The sequence below is a fragment of the Brienomyrus brachyistius genome, chromosome 25 (assembly GCF_023856365.1).
Source record: "Brienomyrus brachyistius isolate T26 chromosome 25, BBRACH_0.4, whole genome shotgun sequence".
In the NCBI taxonomy this organism is placed as follows: Eukaryota; Metazoa; Chordata; class Actinopteri; order Osteoglossiformes; family Mormyridae; genus Brienomyrus; species Brienomyrus brachyistius.
Window position 1 is genome coordinate 5,095,803 of NC_064557.1, and position 16,435 is coordinate 5,112,237.

Below are 16,435 nucleotides of genomic sequence, written 5' to 3' on the forward strand. Positions count from 1 at the left end.
TTATAACCCGGGAGCTGATACAGAGAGAGCTGTCAGACTCATTTCTCTGCTGTGGGGGAGACATACATCATCCCTGGCTTTCTTGCACAGTTTATCAATGTCCAGTTGGGTGTCGGCTTGAATGATTTAAGTGAAAGTATCTATAATGCACCAATTGAGGCTCCTGCAGGGTCAGATATCCTTCCATGCTGCCAATCATAAGGTGCCATATAGGCGGGCTGAGCACTGATTGGATGACCGGCATGCTTATCAATAGCAACTGCCAGTAACCCAGTAACCCTTCCTGGCCCCACCCCATCCAGGTGTCACATGCAATCTACCCACCATCCCGTCCGCGTCGGACTTCAACACGGTGCTCTCCAGCGAGCAGAACACGCTGGACGGCACGCCTTCACAGCACAGCAGCAGCCAGGATGAGGTCGTCGACGCTGAGGAAGGCAACCAGTGCCCTGCCGCTGTGCAGCTGGCTGACGCGCAGGTATGCGCCTGCCAGTGTAGCCCTGCTTTTACCCCTCCCCCAGCCCAGCCCCATTAGCCCCTCCTTAAGGCCCTGCCGCTCTGCCACTCTTAGGCCACGTCCACACGGCAAATGGTGAAAATTTTGCACCGTTCAATTAATGGAAATTAATTGAACTTTGACCTCTAGCAAAGCAGCATCCAATAAGATATAATCTTTGGTTTGTGACGAGTAGGTTTGGCAACATGAAAACCAAACTGCTTAACGACATGGAGCAGAAACAAATAACTGCAGTGCTCCAGTACCCGAATTATTTAACGTCACGTTAAAATCATATTGAGTCTTAATTCTGCTTGGAAGGGTTGGCTTTGGTGAGCATATTTATCTAATGAAACTAAAAGTAAAGGTACCTATAAACACACTTTTAGATCCAACAGCAGGGGAGCAAGTAAACTAACAGTATAACTCATCTTGTTTCAAGCCGCAAAACACTTTACAATTGCAGGAGCTTCAGTCCACGCTTCCTGGAGCTCCCACTGCGTACAGTAGGAATGTCTGTGATGAGTGACGTGAGGGTCGGTACCCTTGCCCACACAGGTGGTCTTCAAGCCCCTGCTTAGCCACACTGGCATCCAGTCCCAGGACGCCACGCCGCTGAGTTACAAGATGTACTTTGGCGAGCATCTCTCCTTCTCCGGGACCCTGGAGTGCTTGCGGGCGGACATTGTGGACTCGGACACGTCTAAAGAGAGGAAGCAGAAACGCTCCAGAAGGTGAGTCATACCTGCGTTTACATGCAAATTGCACTGTTAGTCTCTGGCTTTTACTTCACTCTGTACTTTAGAGCTGATTCTTTAAGACAGAAGGTTATGACTGGAGATACTTTCAGCTGAGATATTGTTGGGGAAAGCGCCCGGCGTTTCCACCCCAACTCCACACTACACTTTGAATTACGAGACAACACACTTTAAAGTTTTACTTGCGCAAGGGTACCCACACTCTCAGCAGAATGTGCTACAAAGGGTGGTTCCCCTTGGCTCCTTTACTTATAGTCAGTGGGAGGCGCAAGAGTCACGCAGAATAGGGAGGTGAGAGAAAGTTCTGGTTTTGCTAAGGTGGGAATGCTATTATTAATATAATCTAAAGTATGAGGCTAGAGGAAAACAAAATAATGTATATACATATTTACATTCATTGCTGATCATACAGGAGTGATAACAAAATGATTAATAACAGTTTCTTCAACCTAACAGATATCTAAAGTTGATGAGTCATCTTTAAAACAGATTTTGTGGCCTATTTCACGTAGTCTTCCTCGGTGTCATTTTTAGGCCAGGTGCAGTGAACCTCCCTCCCCTGGAGTTCAAACCGGCTCTCATGATCGAGACGTTCAGCCTGAACACGGTGGCCATGGAGAAGTCAATGAGCACGCCGCAGAACTCCACCAGCGCCCTTTCGTTTCACGACCTCAATCGGCGCCACTACAACACCTTCCACTGTAATTTCACCATCTCCTGCCAGTCCATCAGCCAGCACGTGGACATGGCACTGGTGCGCCTAGTGCACCAGTTCAGCACCATGGTCGACGACATCAAGGCCACGCAGACTGACATCAAGCTGAGCCGCTACACAGCCGGCTCGGCCTCCCCCACGCCAACCTTCAAAGCTCGCGCTCCACATGACTTCCGTTCCTCCGACTTTAGCCGGAGCTCTCGCGGTAGCCTCAATGGCACCATCCGGGTTGGCAACCTCAAGAGCAAGCGCGGTGTTGCCGGGATCACTGGGCCTGGCCTGGACATGCTGGGCCGGAGGGAAGCCCGTGCCAGGGGCACCCTGGGTCGCCCCGAGCGCCGAACCTCCAGGGTGTCGCGCAAGGGCTCCCGCGATGCTGCTGACCACACTGCGGTGCAGATGGACGACTCCGACTCCATCACCGTGTCCGAGCAGAGCGAGCCCTCAGCCGAGTGCTGGCAGAACATGTACAAGCTACTCAACTTCTATTCTCTTATCTCGGACCCAACGGGCATCCTGGAGACTACGTCCCCTGAGAACTGCCTTGCAGGTAGGGATTCAATAACACTGGAGCTTCAGGAATACCTGGTGGAACGTCAGTGACCAGGAGCTTATGTCTCACCCCAGGTATCTCCTTTCCAAATTCAGTTAAGTAGGCAAGTAGGACCTTCATAACAGTTCATGGACCTCAATAACATCATGAGACCTTCATAACCATGAGTAGCCTTATAGAAGTAGCATTGGGCACTAAGTAGATGTGGTACCACAGAAGTTTTCCTGGTAATCCTCTTTGTACGGATGGATTAACTGATAGTACTTTGCCTGGCCCAGTCTACTTGTACATATCTTGTATCTAGATGTTGGCCGTAGTCCATCAGACGGCAACTGCCGTGTGGTCTTCGAGAACGAGCAGGAGCCTTCCAGCCCGGGCAAGCCAGGCCGGCGGCGCAGTGTGGGCACCACAGAGCCACAGCACGTGACACTCATCGTGTTCGGTGTGGGCATGGTCAACCGCACCCACCTGGAGGCTGATATTGGCGGCCTGACCATGGAGGCTGAGCTGAAGAAGATCCATGGCAGCTTCACACTGAAGGAGAAAATGAAAGGTGTGCATCTCCTCTGCGTTATTTTTCTATAATGTTAGCAGGGCCTCCTTCATTAGGGTCGCGGTGAGGGTTAGGGGTTAGTTTTGGTTTCCTCTCCTCCACTGTCACCTTTCTTTCTTTCTTTCTTTCTTTCTTTCTTTTCTTCCTTCCTTCCTTCCTTCCTTCTTACTTAGTCTTCCCTGGGGATGACTCTGTTGTGAAAGGCACTGCAGGCGTGGAGAACATTAAGTAACAACCCTATATATACAAATCCTTTTTTTTTTTTTTTAAATCATGGTTTAATAGTGTGAGGTGCACTGCTAGGACAGTTTGTATCAGGCACCTAGAAGCAGGACTGAGGTCCCTTACAGCAAGGAAGAAGCCCTTCGTTAATGAGGAACGGGGAAGAACCCAGGGAAGAATGTTATTCACAGACACTAACCTATAAATTGAGAAGTGAGTGAAACAAAAAATTATGCTGTGGTCTCTTAATTTTTTCTGCGGCTGTATATAAAAATAGACTGAATTGGACCTGGTTTGTTCCTGGGGAGTGGGAGGGCGTCCAGGCGATCTGACAGGCATTAGACCAGCCCTCTTCTTTTCTCTCCCTCTCTCCCTCAGATATCCTGCATCAGAAGATGACGGAGACATGCGCCTCTGCCCACATCGGCGGGGTGAACATCGTGCTGCTGGAGGGCATTACTCCCAACATACAGTGAGTGCTCACCTGTCACAGGAACGGGCTCGACGTTAATTCCGTTCATTTCTGAAACTTCCCGTCTCCATTCCCTTACCTCCTCACGGAATTCCGGATTCTGCATGCAGTTAAAGTAGCCGATGCTTGTGTTTCATTGACCATCTCACAGTGATTTATGAGTTACTCTCATAAATGAAAGCTTGTTAATTATTGGACTTTTAAAGTTAATTACAATTTAATTTTAAAGCCACCTGCAATGGAGAAACAGTGAATACAGCTATTATTTATTTATTCATTCATTTTTACACGTTACAATCTGGTTGAATGCAGCATATCCCAAAATGAGTTATAGGTTTCTGTGTTTAAATGGGCATTGATATTTTACGCAGTTATTGCATTTTAGTAAAGTCTGCATAACTTAAGGAAAATCAGTCGTTACTTCATTATAAATGATATACTTGATTTTAGAGGTAAATTAGAAAAAACTTTGTAGTTTTATATCGGAAGGTGCTAAATGACATCGATTTAACAGTAACCTCTAAAGCTGAAAAAGCTGTATATTTTGGACTATGCTGTCTGCTAAGTACCTCTGCATGAATACTCATCAGATATTTGCTCTTCTTTCTATATTTCTTTTTATATACTTTCGTAGACTGGAGGATTTCCCTACATCTCCTACCAGCACAGAAAAACAAGAATTTCTGTATGTGGACAATCCTGCATTCAAGGGCTTGCACTCTAACTCCCCCTAGTGGGGCTAGCGTGGATGTGTAACTTCCATTCTGTGCTGACGTATGTGCGCGTGCGTGCATGTGTGCCTCCGTGTGTGTGTGTGTGTGTGTGTGTGTGTGTGCGTCTGCCCATAACATGCTCAGAGGTGCGGCTGTGCACCTAACACAATGCTTCCCCAGAACGGTTGACCTTCAGAGCTCAGGCAGCTTGGTTTGGGAGATGGGCCTCCCTGCAGATGGGCCTCCCTGCAGATGGGCCTCCCTGCAGAAGGACAGATAGCGCCCCCTATGGATGCGACACCACCAAAGACTCACAAGTAGACTGTCATACTGTACCTAGTTGTTACAGTGACTGATAGTTGGCCACCTTGTTCATGTCACTGTTTAGTTGCCCACAGATGTACATAAATAGTCACTTGTATACCTCACAGTCCGGCACCATTTACTTATAAATAGTGACTTAGTATCTTAAGATTAATGACTGGTTGGTGACCTGTCCTGGCAAAATTAGCCCCTTGCTGACAGACCAGTGTCCCCAGCCACGGAGACCCCTATCACCAGTCAGGCCTTCACCATCCATCAGGTTTCCTGTTGCCTCTCTGTCCTGTGTCTGCCCCCATACCGTCCCCGTGTATCTGAAGAGAGTCCGCTGGACCGGCTGAATGTTTCCTCATTCACACAGCTCAAACTAGTCCAAAGAAGCGGTTTTGTTTTTTAAATGTCTGTGGTCTCGTCTCGTCACAGTGGTTAGAAGGTCCTTCGTCGGTGAGGTCCACCTCGCAGAGCTTCATTTTCTCCTTAACATGCTCGATGCTGGCAGGTCCTTGCGACAGTGTTCAGAATCCCCCCCTTGCATTTCCTGTTAAAACGGACTGTTGCCTTTGCATACTTGCACGTCTCAATTTGTAATGTCACCGAAAGAGGATGAGGAAGGTCCGAATGATTTTGTAAGTGTCCCGGAGAACATCCGGAACATCCGAAACAACAGTAACCAGAGGAAGAATAAGTATGAATGGCTTAATAAAGTGACACGTTGTGCCTCATGAACTGTGGACTTCAGCTGCACTTATACCTTTAGGTTTCATCATTTATTTGTTACCTTTAGCCAAAGAAACTTAGTTTTTTCTCACTATTTATCTAGATACCCTGAATTGGCCAGATAATGTATGTACTTTCCTCAAGGGTCCTGCAGTAAGGTCACTTTCAGCGACTTGTTTCAGAACTTAATATCTGCCATCACCTCAGCCACTACGTCCCCCTCTTTCTCATTGTTGATGTCATTGTTTATTACTGTGCTCAGTGGTGAATGTGGAGAATCAATGTAATGCTTGCTAATTGGCCAGAATAGCCTCTGCTAGCTACGGCCATAGCGACCATAATTAGAGTTGGCGTGGTAATCGCCCGTACCGAGTAGTTGCGTAGCAGCATATCCCAGAAGGCCGTGGGCCGAGGCGGCCCAGTTTGAGGGGGCTGGGCACTGACCGGCCGCTGTGCCTTGCAGGACGGTGGTGAAGTGCAACATCGCCAAGTCGCAGGCGCTGTACAGCGCGCAGCGTGGCATCAAGACCAACAACGCAGCGGTGTGCAAGGTGGGCGCCATCATCATCAACATCCCGCAGCACCCGGCCACTCTGCACAGCATGATGGTCCGCAGTTCCCATCAGCTCTCCAAGCAGATCTCGGACCTGATCCGCCAGCCCGCTGCCGCGTGAGTCTCACAGCGCCCTCATTAGCTCCATCCCCGCTTTCGTAATGTCTGTTAACACTGTTATCATTCATGTATTATCAGTTTTAATAATCACAGTCAGTCACCATCCATCCGTCCGTCATACTTTTGTCTTGTGTGGTTTTATTTACTTATTTATCTAATGATTTGCTTGTTTTTGTGGGTGCAGACATGGGGTTGTTTGCTAGTTATGTGGATGCTGACTATTCTCCTGTAAACTAAATGTACAAATAAAGTAACCTGAACCTGAACCCCATCAATCCATCCATCATTAATCCATCTGTCCATCCATCTATCCATTTATCCATCCATCCTTCATCTGTTTATCCATCCATCCATCTATCCATTTATCCATCCAACCATACATCCATTTATCCATCCATTCATCAATTTATCCATCCATCCACCCACCCATCCATCCACCCATCCATCCATCCATCCATCCACCCATCCATCCATTTATCCATCCACCCACCCATCCATCCACCCATTCATTCATCCATCCATCCACCCATCCAAACCAGAGTTGTTCCATCTCTATTTCCTCCCTGTTTCCACACCTTGGTTCATTCTGACCCTCACACCAGTGTCGCCTTTGTGAAATCGCTTTGTCATTCCACAAAATGAAACAAAAGTGAGATTCTTTAGTGCAGCGGTAAGCAGTTTCATCCAGATCACTAATCTGACAGAAGACAGTGCAGATAGACAGATAACAAGACCATGGTAGAGCAGTCTGAGTTACATTTGCTGAGGTGTAGACATTGTGATGTGTTATTTAATAGCGAGTCCTGTGCATTGACATCGCTGCCCTATTCCATGACCCCCCCCCCCACAAGGCCGCCGCCCAACCGGGAGGACACGTCCACCCCCCAGCAGTCAGACCGGACGTCGTCCAGCATAAACCAGACGCCGGTGGAGGCCAACGAGTTCCCCCAACTGCCCGAGGGGCTGGAGAAGAAGCCCATAGTTCTGAAGTTCAGCGCCTTGCTGGACGGCATCAGCATCGGGGCGGCACTGCTGCCCTCGCTCAAGGCCGAGTACAAGATGGGGCGTATGAAGAGCCATGGCATGACCGGTGTGTGTCCTTGGCAGGCGGGGACCTCTGCTGGGCATGGCTCAGTAGGTCAGAACACTGCGTTAGGGTTAGGGCTTCCTCTGCTGGCCCTTATAGGATGGATGCCCCCCCTTTGACTCTGGTTAGTGTTAAGGCTTCCTCTGTCGACCCTTATAGGATGGATGCCCCCCCTTTGACTCTGGTTAGTGTTAAGGCTTCCTCTGTCGACCCTTATAGGATGGATGCCCCCCCCTTTGGGTCTGGTTAGTGTTAAGGCTTCCTCTGCTGACCCTTATAGGATGGATGCCCCCCCTTTGGGTCTGGTTAGTGTTAAGGCTTCCTCTGTCGACCCTTATAGGATGGATGCCCCCCCTTTGACTCTGGTTAGTGTTAAGGCTTCCTCTGTCGACCCTTATAGGATGGATGCCCCCCCTTTGACTCTGGTTAGTGTTAAGGCTTCCTCTGCCGACCCTTATAGGATGGATGCCCCCCCCTTTGACTCTGGTTAGTGTTAAGGCTTCCTCTGCCGACCCTTATAGGATGGATGCCCCCCCCTTTGACTCTGGTTAGGGTTAAGGCTTCCTCTGCTGACCCTTATAGGATGGATGCCCCCCCTTTGACTCTGGTTAGTGTTAAGGCTTCCTCTGCCGACCCTTATAGGATGGATGCCCCCCCCTTTGACTCTGGTTAGGGTTAAGGCTTCCTCTGTCGACCCTTATAGGATGGATGCCCCCCCCTTTGACTCTGGTTAGTGTTAAGGCTTCCTCTGCCGACCCTTATAGGATGGATGCCCCCCCTTTGGGTCTGGTTAGTGTTAAGGCTTCCTCTGCTGACCCTTATAGGATGGATGCCCCCCCTTTGGGTCTGGTTAGTGTTAAGGCTTCCTCTGCTGACCCTTATAGGATGGATGCCCCCCCTTTGGGTCTGGTTAGTGTTAAGGCTTCCTCTGCCGACCCTTATAGGATGGATGCCCCCCCTTTGACTCTGGTTAGTGTTAAGGCTTCCTCTGCCGACCCTTATAGGATGGATGCCCCCCCTTTGACTCTGGTTAGTGTTAAGGCTTCCTCTGTCGACCCTTATAGGATGGATGCCCCCCCCCCTTTGACTCTGGTTAGTGTTAAGGCTTCCTCTGTCGACCCTTATAGGATGGATGCCCCCCCCTTTGACTCTGGTTAGGGTTAAGGCTTCCTCTGTCGACCCTTATAGGATGGATGCCCCCCCCTTTGACTCTGGTTAGTGTTAAGGCTTCCTCTGCCGACCCTTATAGGATGGATGCCCCCCCTTTGACTCTGGTTAGTGTTAAGGCTTCCTCTGCCGACCCTTATAGGATGGATGCCCCCCCTTTGGGTCTGGTTAGTGTTAAGGCTTCCTCTGCTGACCCTTATAGGATGGATGCCCCCCCTTTGGGTCTGGTTAGTGTTAAGGCTTCCTCTGCCGACCCTTATAGGATGGATGCCCCCCCTTTGACTCTGGTTAGTGTTAAGGCTTCCTCTGCCGACCCTTATAGGATGGATGCCCCCCCCTTTGACTCTGGTTAGGGTTAAGGCTTCCTCTGCCGACCCTTATAGGATGGATGCCCCCCCTTTGACTCTGGTTAGGGTTAAGGCTTCCTCTGCTGACCCTTATAGGATGCCACTATTGCCTCTGTCTTGCTCACTGGGGGCTTTGGGATAATGTAAAGCTCTTTGAGACAATGTAATGTTGTGAAAATGCACTATACAAATATAATGGAATTGAATTGAATTTAAAATCCCAGTCAGTAGAGTGATGTCACCATTGGGCCCTTGAGCGAGACCATTAACCCCAGTTGTTCCAGGGACTGGCAGACCCTGTTTGTCAGTTATACACCACGTCGGATAAGAGTGTCTGCAGAGCAGTGCTTCTGTGAGGCTAATTCTCATGTTTCAGTTTTTTTTTTTTTCTCGCATTGAGTTTGTCATGAATTCATGAAGAGCAGCAATTCTAAGGTGTCGAGTTTTCTGCTGAGATCAGTGTTCATATACTGTGACATTTCCTGGCTGCTTCATTGAGGATTGAGGGCGTGTTGAGCTACAGATGTGTCTGATGTCCAGCTCCTCTGACTCCCAAAAACGTGGACATATTTTATACACCCAGTCGTGTCTTTTTGTGTAGGCGCCCAGACGCGGTTCACATTCGAGCTGCCAATCCACAAGCTGCGGTTTGTCTCCAAGGTGTCCCCAGTGGACATGTCCACCATCCCTTCCTCAGCCACTCTCACCCTGCCACCGGTCACTATGTCTGGGGAGTACATCATGGAGGAGCGGGAAAGCCATCTGGACCAGTCCTGGGCTGCTGATGATTGCCCTGCCAAGCAGGGCAATTATCTCCAGGGCAACTATCTCCGCTGTGAGGCAGAGGTAAGGACACTGTACCCTTTCACAATCTGTTAGATTGGCATATACTGTTTTCTTGCACAACCCTTCTGGTCTCATTGTTTGATGGACTAATATGTAATTCACCTGTTTGTCCTACAGATCGGCTCATTTGAGCACAACCTGACTACCGATCTCCTCAACCACTTGGTATTCTTGCAGAAGGTCTTCATGAAGGAAGTGAATGAAGTCATTCAGAAAGTCTCAGGTTACTCCAAACTCCAAACCAAGATCCATGATATATCGGTTAACATCACCGTTGGTCCAATGTCAGTCTTAGTCGATATTGCTGGCCGATACTTAGACTTTAGTCAATATGCAAAGTTATTTAGTTAATATTTGAAGTTATCGGCAATGCCACTAAATACGAAACTGCTAAATAATGACATTGCATTGGACAGTCAGCCATTTTTCATGGTGGAGGACAAGGACTTTCATCAGTTCCTTCACACTTAGAACCTCACTGCAGTCTCTCATTGTGGTGCTACTCTGCTGATGTCTGCCTGCATTACATGAGGTCTCGAGCAGTAAAGTGACTGACATCAGTTTGACTACATCAGTACTTCGGAAGTCAGCCAGATAATAATCATCAGTTATCTGGATCAGGAATATTAGACACAAATGTGGTTATTAATATTGGCCAAAATTTCCACATTTGCGCATTTGCATTTATGTTTTTGTCTTTTCATGTTTATTTTCTGGAGTGAAGATCTATGGTTACTGTGGGCAGCATTTTCTGATTCATGAGAACGTGTGAATCTTGGGATCCGGTGAGGGTTCACCGTATGATTCTTTCTGGCAGGTGGAGAGCAGCCCATTCCCCTGTGGAACGAGCATGACATCTCAACAGAGGGCGACAAACCCAAGATCCTCCTGTACTCACTCAACCTGATGTTTAAAGTATGTCTTCCCAAGTGCTCCTATACTCACTCAACCTGATGTTTAACGTATGTATTCCCAAGATCCTCCTATACTCACTCAACCTGATGTTTAAAGTATGTATTCCCAAGTGCTCCTATACTCACTCAGCCTGATGTTTAAAGTATGTATTCCCAAGTGCTCCTATACTCACTCAGCCTGATGTTTAAAGTATGTATTCCCAAGATCCTCCTATACTCACTCAACCTGATGTTTAACGTATGTATTCCCAAGTGCTCCTATACTCACTCAACCTGATGTTTAAAGTATGTCTTCCCAAGTGCTCCTATACTCACTCAGCCTGATGTTTAAAGTATATATTCCCAAGATCCTCCTATACTCACTCAACCTGATGTTTAAAGTATGTCTTCCCAAGTGCTCCTATACTCACTCAGCCTGATGTTTAAAGTATGTATTCCCAAGATCCTCCTATACTCACTCAACCTGATGTTTAACGTATGTATTCCCAAGTGCTCCTATACTCACTCAACCTGATGTTTAAAGTAGGTCTAACCAGACTGTATGCCAGTGCATGGATGACTTTAGTTGTAACCTAGAGTCACTCTGTACTTTTTCCCAGGGGATCCAAATGACAGCCACCACCCCTTCTATGCGGGCAGTCCGCTTCGAGACGGGCCTGATCGAATTGGAACTCTCCAACCGGATTCAGAGCAAGGCCCAACCTGGCAGTAGCAGCTACCTCAAGCTCTTTGGGAAGTGCCAGGTGGACCTCAACCTCGCGCTGGGCCAGATCGTCAAGCACCAGGTAAGCATACCCAAGTGGACCTCAACCTCGCACTGGGCCAGATCGTCAAGCACCAGGTAAATATACCCAAGTGGACCTCAACCTCGCGCTGGGCCAGATCGTCAAGCACCAGGTAAGCATACCCAAGTGGACCTCAACCACTCGCTGGGCCAGATCGTCAAGCACCAGGTAAGCATACCCAAGTGGACCTCAACCACTCGCTGGGCCAGATCGTCAAGCACCAGGTAAGCATACCCAAGTGGACCTCAACCACTCGCTGGGCCAGATCGTCAAGCACCAGGTAAATATACCCAAGTGGACCTCAACCACGCGCTGGGCCAGATCGTCAAGCACCAGGTACGCAAACCCAAGTGGACCTCAAGCACCAGGCATGCATACCTAAATGTCACCTCTGTGCTGACTGACTGCTTTCAGGTTTCTCTTACTTGGTAGTTCCCAGGCCATCATTTTCTGTCCATGGGTCTGTAGTATGCTTGATAGCATTTGACGCACTGCTAATATTCTGATCAGGTGTACGAGGAAGCCGGCTCGGACTTCCACCAGGTGGCGTACTTCCGGACGCGGATCGGCCTGCGAAATGCCCTTCAGGAGGAGATCAGTGGTTCCTCGGACAAGGAGGCTGTGCTCATCACCTTAAATCGACCGATTGTGTTTGCCCAGCCTGTGGCATTTGACCGAGGTCAGTGATCAGAAGCCCCACCCTTCCCACCCCCCCCCCCCCCCCCCACCCCCCGCTGTATTCCTAAACATTCACTCCTTGTTGCTCTTCCCTGCCACAGTCACTTTTAGCCTTAGGCCTTTGATCTCATAAGCATCCCAACCGTCACTACAGAGCTTTAAACCAGTGTTTCTCAACCTGGTCTTGTTTGAAATGTGGACTGTCTGACAGGGAGCTGAGAGGGAGCAAAAACCTGGACCGTCTGGGGGTCCCTAAGGATTGGATTGACAAACACTGCTTTAAAGCACTTGTGCTAAGATAGAGCCAAATTCCTTTCTTCTCGTCGTAGCCGTGCTCTTCTGGCTAAACTATAAAGCTGCATACGACAACTGGAACGAGCAGCGACTGGCGCTGAACAAGGACATCCACGTGGCCACCAGGGAGGTGGTGGACAAGCTGCCTGGCATACAGCAGACCTCCGCCCAGGCCTTCAGCACCCTCTTCCTGCAGCTCACCGTCAACGACCTGGGAATATGCCTGCCCATCACGGGCGCCTCTCAGGTCACTACCTAAGCCTGGATGCTAACCCCAGTCTGAAGCAATGCTGCATGAGTGATCTGTATTTGTAATGAAATCTTTTGAAAAGAATTGTCCGTTTGCTGATTAGAGCAGAGTAACAAGCTTATTGGATATGCAGCTATGGATCAGTAATAACATGGTTTGAACCACATTAAATGATCCTCCATCCACTAATCCTCCACCTGCTTGTCAGGGACACAGAGGGGTCTGGAGCCTGTCCTAGGCAGCATAGGGTACAATGCCGGGTACGACCTGGACAGGAAACCAGAGCACATTAACACACGTACACAGTCAGAAACTCTGCCTGATTTAGAGATGTCACATAGCCTAACTGCACATCTTTGGACCATGGTAGCAAACATGAGAACCTGGGGTAGGGGTGTAAATTCTAAGCTTTGCCACGATACCGTTGGATTTCGATTTTACAATGCAGTGAATCGATATCTGCCGATATCTAAAATGTTACTGTGATACGATTCAGTTCCATTCAAAAGTTCATGATCAATATTTTAAGTGTAGTGGAACATTCTAGTGGATTTTATTTGAATTCAAAATGACTGAAACAACAAACAAGTACAATAAATGTTACATTTTCATGTTAACAAAATCCTATGAAAAAACTACAGAAAGTGCCTTAAAATGAAACAATGTTATGTCCCAAATGTAGAGAACATCTCCCAAATGTGGAGAACACACTTCACACAGAGCAGAGGTGTTATCCACTGAGCCAGCCTACATCCCATGCTCATAGTGGAAGAGTTTCTTGCCAAGAATTCTTTAAGATGGAAGATGTCAAAAAAGTAACACACCGCTTGTCTGTAGACATCAGTGGTGGGCATCACTTCGATAACCGCTAATCCGCTAACTCCAAAGCTTAATTTGATAACAATAAACTGATAAACCATTCAATAATTTAGCCAAAGTTAAAGATAGCTTTTAACTACTAACTTATATTATGATAGTTCATTATTTTAACAATAAAATAATTTTTTGTGTGCTTTTCCATGCATTCATTATTAGTAAAATGGAGTCTGACACCATTGGCTGGCTGCTGTTTTGTGTGCACCGCCCACCTCTCTAGGCCAATCACAGCGTGGACTTCGACACTGGTTCAGCCTTGGTGCTGACCATCGAGAGCACACTCATCACCGCTTGCTCCTCGGAATCACTGGTCAGCAAGGGTCACTTCAAGAACTTCTGCATCCGCTTCGCAGAGGGCTTTGAGACGTCCTGGGACGACTGGAAACCCGAGCTGAGGGGAGACCTTGTCATGAATGCGTGTAAGTTGTTGAGCTGCTGCTCTTAAATCACCGCTATTCTCTTCATTTGCTGACTAATTCTACGACGTCTATTATCACGACAAACCAAAGTCATTGGTGTGTCCGTATATCAGTAAGTTCATCATTAATGCCACTACAGTTTAACTGTAGATCAGATTACAGCAGCGAAACTATAATTTATCAGATTACAACCATGAATCTGTGACTGATCAGATTACAAAGGTGAATCTGTGAATTATCAGATTACAACAGATAAATTATAATTTATCAGATTACAGAGGTTAATCTATGGTTTATCAGATTACAGCAGTGAAGCTATAATTTATCAGATTACAGAGGTTAATCTATGGTTTATCAGATTACAGCAGTGAAGCTATAATTTATCAGATTACAGAGGTTAATCTATGGTTTATCAGATTACAGCAGTGAAGCTATAATTTACGAGATTGCAGAGGTTAATCTGTGATTTATCAGATTACATTAGCCCTGGACTGTGCCTCCTTCCCGTTCCTGTTAAAGATGCAGATGGTATTTGTGATTTTTGTGTCACTTAGGTGTGGTTCCAGATGGCACATATGAAGTGTGCTCCAGAACTACAGGCCAGGCATCAGCAGGTGTGCCGAGCAGTGCAGTGTTTGCGTAGGGGGGTGGGGGGTGCTTAGTCTTCGTTTCCCACGAGTAATTTACGTGGGAGGCTAATTTGTGAGTTGAGAATGCATGTGTAGGTGTGTCTGTAAATTATAGTAAACCTTTAAAAATAGACCTTGTCGAGTGTCTTTTTTATAAAACGCTTAGTCAGTGGAAAGTCCCTGTAAAGACAGGAACACCAGACGTGTCTGTGGTGAGTGTGTGTGCGCGTGTCTGCTTTCTTGCATGATGTCATTCTGCCTGTCGGCCTGCAGAGAGCAGCAGCGCGGGCACCTGGACACTGAACGTCCTGTGGAAGATGTGCGGCATTGACGTCCACATGGACCCCAACATCGGCAAACGCCTGAACGCCCTGGGGAACACACTCACCTCACTGACCGGCGAGGAGGAAGTGGACGATATTGCCGATCTCAGCTCCGTCAACATAGCCGACCTGTCGGATGAGGACGAGGCGGACGGCATGTTCCCCCCTGTTCACACAGTCAGTAATCCGGCATGGGCATGTACAGGGGCCGGGCCCCAGGGGCCCTGGCCAGAGCTGAGAGCTGATTGGCCGCCAGCATGCACCTCTCTCTCACTGATTCAAACCATACAGTTAACTTACAGTTAATAATCTTATCTGATCTGTGATCTGATTCTGGTGTGATGATGTTGTTGAAGCGATTGCACGTTTGGATGGTTCATTTAATAAAACCTGAGCAGGCATATAGGCATGCAAAACCCGGTCATTCATACCATTCTGGAATGGCCACACCGCAGGAACATTGTGGTCTGACTGCTAAATACACAGTCATTATAACTGTCCGTACAGGAACCCGTCGATTACAGGCGACAGGCCGCTCTGGGGAACCAGATGGGTGATGGACGAGGACGCAAAATGACCAAGAGGCTCGTGGACATCAGGGAGCTCAATGAGCAGGCCAAGGTCATCGACGACCTCAAGTAAGCGTGGAGACCAGTCGCCTTGAGTTTTGTCCTTGTGAGAAATGTGTTTGTCCTGAAAGGACCCCGCGAGCATGTTTGCTGTACATTCCTCCCCCTGTTCAGGAAGCTGGGGGCAAGCGAGGGGACCATTAACCAGGAGATCCAGCGCTACCAGCAGCTGGAGTCGGTGGCGGTGAACGACATCAGGAGGGACGTGAGGAAGAAGCTGAGAAGATCCAGCATGAGGGTGAGATGGTGGGGGGGGGGGGGGGGGGGTGTGTTTCCCGCTCACTGCTGAAGGTCAAACTCGCCACTGAGGAGACGTGCAGCAGTGCAGCCTTGCTTATTTCAGCGGAAAATCCAGTCCTTTTGTGCAAATTGCTAAATGAAAATAAATTGTCTTGATTTGAGGTTTTTGGTTCAAAAGTATAAAACAAGTATTTGGTAAATGTCAGAAACACAGATGTACAAACTCATTCCACTATGTTAGTGCTTGTTATTTAGTGTGATGCCAGAGAATTTTTCTCCTAACTAAGTGGACTTATGCTTGACTTGTACACGACCCACTGTATTAGCTGGTCTTAGCTTGTAAAAGCATGAAATATACGGCCATTATGAGAGAAACTGCAGAGGTGTGTCTCACCAATGTGATGTTCTACAGGCTGCATCTCTGAAGGACAAATGGGGTCTGGGGTACAAGCCAAGTAACCGATCAAAGAGCATTTCCACCACTGGGAGGCCCCCTTTGAAGAAGATGGAAAGGGCAAGGTAACCTGGGACAATGTTATCAACTATGAGTGTTCATTACGAGGCAGCCTGGACAGGCCATCAAATCTACTCTTTTTTGGTTCCTCAGCTCTAGAATAGGAGATGTGGATGACCTGCCAGACATCCGGGTGGATGCCTCGTCCCCAGGTCCAAGAGTCACTTTCAACATCCAGGACACGGTACCACAGCCAGCCGAGAGTCTTGAAATATTTGTCTGTCCAAAGATGTGTGGCTTTGGT

The 16,435-nt window shown here is 48.0% G+C and overlaps 1 protein-coding gene across 1 annotated transcript in view; it reads left to right on the forward strand.

Moving 5' to 3' along the window:
* Positions 1 to 16,435, forward strand: part of kiaa1109 (KIAA1109 ortholog) — an 86,411-nt gene that overhangs the window by 52,215 nt on the left and 17,761 nt on the right. The window contains 21 exon segments of the mRNA XM_048995638.1: positions 303 to 478; positions 1,055 to 1,230; positions 1,789 to 2,519; positions 2,827 to 3,075; positions 3,676 to 3,769; positions 4,404 to 4,454; positions 5,984 to 6,190; positions 7,045 to 7,283; positions 9,396 to 9,640; positions 9,758 to 9,863; positions 10,458 to 10,555; positions 11,154 to 11,339; positions 11,850 to 12,018; positions 12,347 to 12,558; positions 13,658 to 13,856; positions 14,411 to 14,470; positions 14,759 to 14,985; positions 15,316 to 15,446; positions 15,552 to 15,675; positions 16,090 to 16,196; positions 16,285 to 16,375. Coding sequence (XP_048851595.1) covers positions 303 to 478; positions 1,055 to 1,230; positions 1,789 to 2,519; positions 2,827 to 3,075; positions 3,676 to 3,769; positions 4,404 to 4,454; positions 5,984 to 6,190; positions 7,045 to 7,283; positions 9,396 to 9,640; positions 9,758 to 9,863; positions 10,458 to 10,555; positions 11,154 to 11,339; positions 11,850 to 12,018; positions 12,347 to 12,558; positions 13,658 to 13,856; positions 14,411 to 14,470; positions 14,759 to 14,985; positions 15,316 to 15,446; positions 15,552 to 15,675; positions 16,090 to 16,196; positions 16,285 to 16,375 — 3,878 coding nt within the window.